This window comes from Strongylocentrotus purpuratus, unplaced genomic scaffold (genome assembly GCF_000002235.5).
Source record: "Strongylocentrotus purpuratus isolate Spur 01 unplaced genomic scaffold, Spur_5.0 spur5_scaffold_21, whole genome shotgun sequence".
In the NCBI taxonomy this organism is placed as follows: Eukaryota; Metazoa; Echinodermata; class Echinoidea; order Camarodonta; family Strongylocentrotidae; genus Strongylocentrotus; species Strongylocentrotus purpuratus.
The window spans coordinates 8,028,891-8,038,959 of NW_022145607.1; the positions used below are offsets into that span (position 1 = coordinate 8,028,891).

The 10,069-nt window shown below is 34.8% G+C and overlaps 1 protein-coding gene across 2 annotated transcripts in view; it reads left to right on the forward strand.

Annotated features, from left to right (window-relative positions):
* Positions 1-6,632, forward strand: part of LOC100892910 (centrosomal protein of 85 kDa) — a 28,223-nt gene extending 21,591 nt beyond the window's left edge. For both annotated transcript variants that reach the window (XM_030995019.1, XM_030995018.1), the window contains 7 exons: positions 458-515; positions 973-1,125; positions 2,570-2,724; positions 3,179-3,329; positions 3,862-4,032; positions 4,790-5,009; positions 6,219-6,632. In XM_030995019.1, coding sequence (XP_030850879.1) covers positions 458-515; positions 973-1,125; positions 2,570-2,724; positions 3,179-3,329; positions 3,862-4,032; positions 4,790-5,009; positions 6,219-6,391 — 1,081 coding nt within the window. In that variant the 3' untranslated portion in view covers positions 6,392-6,632. The remainder of the gene's footprint in view (positions 1-457; positions 516-972; positions 1,126-2,569; positions 2,725-3,178; positions 3,330-3,861; positions 4,033-4,789; positions 5,010-6,218) is intronic.
* The last annotated feature ends 3,437 nt before the right edge of the window (positions 6,633-10,069 follow it).

The window sequence follows — 10,069 nt, forward strand, 5'->3', positions numbered from 1 at the left end:
AGTCTAATTATATGAGTTGTCAGCTTTGATAATATATAGTCACCTATAAAAATTGCTGTAAAACTAACTATTTTAATGACTTTAACTTTTGTGATTGTTTTCATCAGGTATTGATAAATTTTTACAAATTGGGAAAATTAAATGTTGTAGTCATTCAATCATTTTACAGCAAGTCAATTTCTTGAATCTAGATCACTCTTTAACTTTTGCTTGAATTATCTGGTTTAACAGTTAAGGGAACAAGCCTGCCTTTGAATGTTGACTTGGTGGAAGGATAACAATCAGAAAAAACAGATAGGTTAACGTTAGAGTTTCATGGAAGTCAGACAAAAGGTTAGATCTCTATAGATCTTATGGCAAACCTTTCATTGATAAAAGAAGATTGACTTTTGTTTCTTAAATGAATCATAAAATGTATGTCATTGTTGTCATTTTCCCCTTTGCTTTTGTGTATTAGGGAGGTAGAGGAATCGCAACTCACCAATGAAATGACCATCAATGAACTCAAAACAAAGGTATGTTATAATAGATGAGAGTTGATTGGAGCTTCTTGTACTAGAAAATCTTTGCTTTCACTCTTTCTCTTACTATTCTGACGTAGCCTTAGAACTTTAAATTTGTACCATCTTTCCCTGTCTCTCTGTCTGTATGTATGTCTGTCTTTCTGTCTATCTTTCTCCCCTCCTTTCTTCCCCCCCCCCTTTGTCTCCCTCTTCTGTTTCTCTCTCAGTCTCTGTCTGTGCATGTGTGTGTGTTGGTGTGTGGGTGTCTCTCTCTGTCCCTCATTTTATGTCTTCATCCAACAAAATGTCATTTTTTATTTTATTTTCTCTATCATTTCCAATTTTCTTTCACATTCTTTGGTTTCTCTTATGGTGTGTTTCTTTCACTCAATTTATAAATAATGGCACAGATATAATTCTTAAATGAAATTCATTTGTACTCATCAATATGTAATGTGTCTTATTTCAGTTGAAGCTGAAGGAGGCGGAGCTACATGAGGTCAAAGGTCAACTGCTGCATAGTAAGAAGGACTATGACAAGCTGAAGAAGAGACTGACTAAGATAGAGAGATACATGCATGACTTGCCCACAGCTGAGGAGTACAAGGAGAGCTGTGATACTATATCCTTTGGTTTAGAAGTCACTAGAGGCCTGTTTTCATCAGCTCGAGTTTGCCAAATAACCCGCTATTTTAACTATCCCGATCGCAAATTAACCAGTTTATTGGCGTCTTCATCAGCCTGCAGTTGCAATTAGCAGGATATTTGGTGGAGAAAATATCCCGCTATATTAACAAATAGCAGGCTAATTTGCGCCCGTCCGAGCTAGTTTGTGATGAGCGTATCGGTCTGGTGAAGACGCAATTTCTCGAGTCTGAAAATAGTGGGTTATTTGGCAAACTCGAGCTGATGAGGACAGGCCTTAGAAGTCTATATCATTTTTAGTTTTGTTGGGTAATCTTGAGGTCTGTTCGTGGAACAGTATTTCACAAGTATAACAGAGCTAAATATGTTGTGGGAACAGCCAAAAATGTGTTTGAAATTGCAGTATTGTTCTGAAAACAACACAATGCTGATGAGCACCAGCAGATATATTCACCAATTACAGACTACATATACATATTGTATAGATGGCCATGAGTTGACAAGTCCATTGATCTTTTTCATATCTTTTATCCAAAGCACATATTGGTTCAATTATATGTGGTAAAGCAAACCCAACTCTTATTAATTTCATTGTTTGTTAGTCTTTCAATTCTGACATTAATGCATTAATCCTAGTTGAATATGAAATATAATGATTAAATATATGAAATAAAAATTGTTTTTATAGTAAAATATGATTCTACTTTATGAAAAATTAGTATTAAAGTAAATGTTATAAATTTGATCCAATATCATGCTCATAAATTAAGTGGTATATGAAAATATAAATAAAAGAATAACTGAATTTATATCCCTTCTGTGAATATTCATGACTTTTCTAAATACATGATTGGTCAATTGGTGGTCATGCTCTTTGAGATTTTCAGGTAGATAAGCATTGTGACATCACACGTTCAATCAAAAGTAATGCGCAATTAGCGCGTCTCATTATAAAATGTGCATTAATATATTGTGCGCAGGTTAACTCCGATAGGTGACATGAGAATAAATTGTCATGATAGCGCATTAAAACCATATGCCAGCCAATCATTATGTCAAATGTTGGCCTTTAAAAGGATTTTTCAACATGGTGTCAAATCGGTTTGGATTGTAAAGAAGGGATATGAAACAAATATACCAAGCATTTAGTTTTTAAGAATAGTGGAAATTATATATCTTCAGAGGGACTGGCAATAGTTACTCTTTTTTAGGGGGGGGGGGGTCGAATATTGCCAGTCCCTCCGAAGATATATAATTTCCACTATTCTTACGAACTGAATGCTTGGCATATTTGTATAATATAATATAATAAATAATCAAATTAATTTTTTCAAGAGCTAGTGCTTTAGCTGTTTGGAAGTAATCATGTCATTTCACAAACCATACATTGACATTGTTCCTTGACAACACCTTCTGAACACATCCAGGATTTACGCCAGCAGGAAGGGTTACTACGGGAACGCATCGTCAGTCTGGAGGCATCGCTTTCAAAGGCTAAACAGAAGGCTCATAGAAGCAAACAGGAATCAACCGATCTTGAGGAAAAGAACCTCACTCTAGAGGCTGAGATGGAAAGGTACTTATACAATGTATATCCAAGAAGCACTTAGTTTTCCCCCTATTCATAAAAGAAAAGTGCTGGAGGTTCTTAACATGCAAAGGTGGTGACTCTCCTCTACACAGGGCCTCCATTTAACGTCCTATCCAAGTTCCAATGAACAACACTATTCCAGTTTGTAGAAGATAAATTTTGTAGGTCAGGAGATGAAAACAAGACAACAAGTAGCTGTTTTAAACCTCATTGTTCAGCAGATGTCAACACCAACTGGATTCCAATTACAAATTGACTTGTGAAATACAAAGTGACCCCCATTTTCTGCAGATGTTCCATGAACAGATATTGCAGCATTCCTTGTCATTTGATAGTATCCTCAAAATAAATACAAAGTTAATGCGAAGCCTTGTTGAAGCATCTTTGAATTTGTTTCCCTTCATACAACATGTACTGAAAATTATGTGTCATTGTGCAGGATGAAGAAGGAGATGTCTAAACTACATAAAGCATTGGGATCTAATGAGACTGGTGACCCAACTGATCTTGAGCTATGCAACAGGGAAGATCTTGAACAACTTAGAGAAGAGAACGAGAGACATTCTTCAAGTGTGGAACATTTGAAGAAAGTAAGTGAATACATGACACTTCTTCCATATGTTATGCTCCAATGCATTATGAATTGAAAAAATATGTACTTTGGTCTATGTTCAATCTGTCTTGGAGAATGAGCGGCAATAAATAGTTTTTGTATTATTTTATCGCTTTTTTGTTTTCTTATTCTAAATATTTAGATCATTTTGTTTAACGCATCACAGTATTCAATCCTCTGTGAACTTGAGTTTATATAACTGTAACATGATTTCACCTGTAAATTAGCCATTGGATTTTGTTAGTTGCATTTTTTTAATTCTCTTCTGGGACAAATTTTCTTTGGACAAAACTCTTCTGGAACAAAGGTCATTACAAGAAATGAGTAAGATATCCTGATCTAACTCTGTAAGAAATATTATTCTTTTAAAGAAGCATTTTTAAAGTATCCTTAATCAAAAAATATGTATTTATAATCAAGACCATTTATGCCTCACTTTTAAAAATGTTGTATTCTTCTATGATAAAACACTGGAGCTTATCAATTTATCTTAAAAATATTAATTTCAGGTAATAGATAGCAAGCACAGACATCTTCAGAAGGTGCAGAGTGAACACCAGAGGGCGCTAGAGGAGATGGAGTCACGTCTCATGCAGGAGGAAGGAGTCATCACAGCGCTGAGGGTGGAGCTCAACAACAAGGATTCGGCTTTACAAGATATGACCAGATCAATGAAGGATGTAAGATTCTCTTCTACTCATTTCCAATCTGGATAAGATTAGCCAGAAATTCTTCTTTTACAAATTTAGGACGTGATCCAAATTTGTGATAGTTGCTTGATAACTTGAATCACAATTTGAATTCTAGCATTGAAAAAAAAAAAAAAAAAATTGGGAAAAAATTCCATCATTAGGGTTCTGTGAAAATTGATAGCATTTCTCTTTTTTTATTAAGTGCCTGTAGTAAGCTAATGCGCTATCAGTCTAGTATCATGCTAATCTTGTTCTTAGTGCATACAATGTATGAGTTTCATTAAAAATGATAATGAAAAACTTTGAACAAAACATGTCTTGATTATCCACAAATTTCATTTCTAAGCGTAATTTTGTGGATACCTTGTAGATTATTTCAAATTGCATTTTGCATTTATTTCCTAGTTGTCTTTAGCTGTCAATTACACCGTTGACCAATTTTCATTCATGTTATGTTAAATGATGCCTGCAGTTTTGCCTATAAATTCTTATAACTTGTCAATAAATATCCAAACGGGGCGTTGTGGTGTGCACCTGTAATCTAGCTAATAATGGAAGTTACAAAATGATTCAGCCGAGTATGCAGGTTCATAACTGAGTTATGTCTTTCGGATGGTGATGTTAAAAGTCGGCCCCAGACGTTAATAATCATATTTGATTGATACACGTCTGTAAAAACTCAATTACACACACAACACACATTAATATTCATCTGACATTGCGATTGTATGATTGGTTTTCACAGCTTGCGTCACAGAGCCAGGAGCTTTACGGCCACAATCTCTCCCTTCAGGAGAGTGTCCAGGGCCTTGAGAAGCAAGTCTCTTCGGACAAGGCTCGTTTCACCGGTCAGTTGGTCAAGGAGCTGAGTCTGTGTGTCCAGGAGCTTCAGAGATTAGTGGAACTCATAAATCAGAGGGCCGAGGGTCAGGAGCCAAATGTCTCACTGCTGCTAGGATTCAGACGTAAGTTGGTCAATGTATCCAGGGGGGTGTTTCACAATGACTAAGATCAACTTTAAGTTGGACTTAACTATGGCAGGCTGTTCATGCAACTGTTTGCTCTCACCATTTACTGGCATTGATCTCTTAAGGGATATACAAATTGTTGTCACAAATCTACAGAATTCACCTTTTTTGATAATTCATTTTGAAGGAAAAAATATTATCTAAAGTTCATAATTGAGAGACCAATGGTGAGAACAACCAGTGGCGTGAATGGCCTGCCATAGTTAAGTCCAACTCAGAGATAAGGTCAACTTAGGATCTTTGTGAAACACCCCCAGGTTTCTTGCCAGGGTGGTTGTACGAAACATGCTCTGGCTACATTTGCTCTTTGGCAATATATAGGACACTAGCCAGACTCCTGACTTCGAACCTGGACCGACTTTTTGACCTATTCCTAAACCTTGTCCTAAACCTATCCTACACATAAAACCCAATGGGCAACCCTAGCCCTAAACCTTTGTCTTTGATGGAACAGAGCCAGGAACATCTTAATCTTAATCAATTGAGAAAGAATTTGCATGAAAAGGGTTGATCAAATGTTTATCTTCATCACGATCTTGTCTCTTCTCTGTAGATAACTCAATTTTGAACCAGTATAACCCCTCCCCCCTTTATTTCAAGTGGGAAACTGCATTGAATCACAATAGATCTCCGGGCCGGTATTCAATTCAATACTTAGCCTAAGTAAGAAATTTACTAAGTAAATGGCTAAGCTAAGAAATTTACTTACCGGTTTATATACAAATCGCATTTTAGACTTATACTTACGAAAGACAAAATCTAAGTAAACTGATAAGCATTGTGACATCACACGGTCAATCAAAAGTAATGTGCTATTAATGCGTTGCAATAAATGCGCGCAGGTTATAATACTACGTAAGAAAACCATATGCCTGCCAATCAAGGCCTCCAAATAATTGGATTAAGTCTGGTAGGCAGCTGTCTTAGATTTAGCATAAAATACTTAGCCAAAGTTTGAATTGAATACCAAAATTCGCTAAGTATTTTATTTAAGCCAAATATTAAGTAAAAAGCTTAAATTTTGTACTTAAGTTTTGAATTGAATATGGGCCCTGGTTCTGAGACTACAGTGTTAACCAATTAGATACGCAGCTCCACCTATATGATTACACATCTTAATTGTTTTGCACATTATCACTTCCACAGCATCATCGACCATGTCGTTCGACGTCGATGAGTACGACGAGTCGGGAAGTGAAGACGTGATCCGAGCCAAGCTGACACAGGTGCAGAAGCTCAGGGGGGACATCGACCTCATACGCAGTCTCATCTCGGATAGATACGCGGAGGACTTCGGCTCCAACTGCATCACACAGTGAAGAAAAAGAGTAGGGTCTATGCATTCTAAAGTGTCTTCTGTACGGAGCTGATGTGGTATATTCTGTCTCTGGCAGGGAACAAATTTGGTACATTCCTAGGTATGTTGTGACGGTGGGCCAATTCAAGTGGAGATAGAGGCTTTTCTTTATTGCATTCCAAATGAGAATCAAACGAGATTTAGAGCTTCTAAGTTGAGACGTAATGTATGGGAGGAGAAGAGAATAAACATAACAAATATATGGAAGAGAGAGAGAGAGAGAGAGAGAGAGAGGGAGTGAGTAAGGGGGGGGGGGGGTGAGAGAGCAAGATATGAAAACCGGTAGGAAAAGTGTAGAAGATAGTTAGACTTCTTGGAATATGTTCTTGAAATATTACTCAAGCTGTGCAGTACTACTCTAAATATGTACTATATACATGCAATTGAATACAGTGGTTTATTTTCGTGAGATATTAATTACCTAGGCTTGAGTAAAACTCACTCTCATTCCAGCCAGTAAATGATTGTCTACTGCCTTGTAATCTTTGTTAAACTCCTGTCATTTTTTACACGACAATGAATCGTGGAAGGCGTATCAGGGGGTTCAGTGACACAAAGACGTAACTCCATATTTTATGAAAATGAGTATTTGATATCAAAATGTTCAGAAAAATGGGGGGCTTTCCACGAAACACAAAGACTTAACTCCACCCAACCCCATTGAAGTCAATGGCTAGTGAAACATAGACTTAACTTCTTAAGGCCCAAGTGCTCAGTGACACATAAACCACTTTCTCTCAAAATAGAGTTACGTCTTTGTGTCACTGACCCCTCGATGTATGCTTTTGAGCATGATTTCAAGTTGTTTACTTTACAAAGCACAAACTATTACCTCGTCACCTCATCTTATTACTATTCCAGCCTTTAACATGATGCTGTAAATATTGCTACGATTTCTTAATAGAATGTAAACGGGGGCCTTTGACTACTCATCGTAATCTCTTTTTCTTACCAAGCCATTTTTCAAACCATTTACTAGTCCATATATTTAGTATAAAAGCCATATGTGTGCATGTATATACTGAAATAGTAATATATTCAGAAGAAGGCATTTAAAGTAATACCACAGTCAAACCGCGAAACCGACTCCAAACCGACTCTAAACCGACTAATTATTTTTCATTTGGAGTAATGTTCTGTTTGGTCTGTAGTCGGTCTGGAGTTGGTCTTTTTGGTGTGACTAAGGTATTTATAAAGAATAAAGATATATGCAAGTCTCTTTGAGAGTTTTCTTCATGATCAAGTATGACTGTGAGTTGACTACCAGTACTCAGTATTTATCAGACAGAGAGTGTTAAAGATGTATTTTGACTTTGGAGTTTATCTCTAAGTTTTTCATGAATGTATCTTATGTCATCTTTAACTGCAACACGCGCCATGTTCATGAATATGGGATTAAAATAGATGACAATGAATATCATTTTAAAAATAAAAATGACTATCAAAAGATAAAGAATAGAAATATAATTATAAATGACTGTATCAAAATATAAAGAATAGAAATATAATTATAAATCACTTTCCTTTTCAAGAAGAAACAACTAATTATTGTACATTTTGATATATATATATATATATATATCAAGACAAATTTATAACATGACATGCACAGAGTGGTGCATTATTATACAGTATTACAAAGACTTTTCAGAAGTATTAGTAAATTCTAGTCAAGTTTCAAGCCTAGATATAATTTGTCGATAATACATGTACAGTGCTTAGAAATATTGATATTAAGGCTGTGTAAATGTTAGTATTGTTATTTCATTTATGTTTGCTATTTTCACTGGTAGAAAACATAGTTTGAAGAGATGTTCTATTACTTAATTGTTTGATTTATATGTGTATATTGTATAGATGTGCTCTTTCTTTTCTCAGGATAGCAGTGTTTATCAGAGGCTTCTTTCATTTTGCTTTAAGCTTGACAATAGGCATAGGTAAAAACAGATTTCATAAAAATTACTTTTAATTTCTATTTTTAGGATGTTGATTTACACTAGTTTTTTCTTTTTCAATTTGTACTAAAGGGGAGGAATATTGAAAAGCATATATTTGACATAATTGTTATGAAGATATTCATGAAAGGTCAGGAAAGTTACAGGACAGCAATATGCAACTGATACACATGTCCTTTAGAGATGACATTTTTTCTCTTGGCTTCTTTGGTATATCAAGTGAAAACTATCCAGAGATTGACATGAAGGATCACGATGGCTTTCATTTGGACTACCAAACATTGTTCCACCATTTAGAAGCCTATTTATTTTTGTGAACTACTCAGAATTATATTCTAATGAATGAAAAGAAAAAAAAATACTCTAGATTTTAATCAATTGCAGTTCAGTGAGGTAATATTTAAATATCTGAGCTTTTGGATATGACTATATGTATATTGGATATATATGTAGAAATATGAATATATATTTATATAAATGCATATTTACTTCATACTCTTCCATGAACGGTACTAATTATTAGAACATATATGAGGTATGAAGAATGTTAGTACTAATACTGTGATAGCATAGATAATTCCAACTGATTCTGATTGTATTCAATACAAGTCCAGTCAAAGCTTATTTTGGAGTAATTAACATTGTCATGGTCATTAAAATTATTAAAAAAGAAATTAGTCTTCCAGAAACTATTCAAGCTACATATCTGGTCGGATAATTGTGCTGAACAACTGCTGTTACCAACTTGCTGTTACAGGTCGTTCATTGATACATGCAGTGGAGTCTTACTTACAGTGTAGCATTCGTACATGCCACACAATGAAGTTCCAAGGAACTCCAATAATTAGCAGATACAATTTCTATGCTCACTTTCCAAATAAATATTTACATGTAAGTGAAATGAAGCAAATCTATTTTTGACGACCATGACTTTGACCAGCACTATAATTACCATGTTATTTCTTTGTTTAACATTTGATTTGCTTTCATACAATGTAACGTTAGTCCCTGTCTGTGTGTGTGCTTTCTGTATTCACTGTACTCGTTTTATCAGTATTTCTTTGGTGAAGGAAAACAGGACATACACGAAACCTTGTTAGAAGCTTTATATAGTTCACTTTTGTTGTATCACATTCCAATTTTGTTGTGTACATGTATGTGCTTTGTTTTATATATATTTTCCATGGTATTTGAGGAACTGTATTTCCTTCCTTGTATTGAACATTTGTTGCAGCTTACTTTTATTCTTCTTCAGTTGTTAAAACAAAATATATCTATGTACTTGTTTCTAGATTGGGAATTGAAACTCATTTATTAGTCAGAGTATGTATTGGTTAGAGGATTTGCTCATCATACAGCGTATATATTTGCTTCAGAAGCAGTATATCATTATTATCTAATAGAACTGGTATATATGGTTTTTGTAACTTGGTGTAGAGCATTGTACAAAAGTAACTGGTATGATAGTGCCAAAGAGTTTATTTATTTATTCAAATTTTGACTACAGCAATAAAAAAAACAACAAGTTTATAGTAAAAATGGTGTTGATGTCTTATTTCTTATAGTTTGTTGTCATGCTTAATTCTTTAAAGGGGAATTGAATTTTCAGAAACAGTTGACCTCCAGAGCAACACATCACATATACTTTGCATCTTCAAGACTGTCTCTGTCTTCCAATATTTATT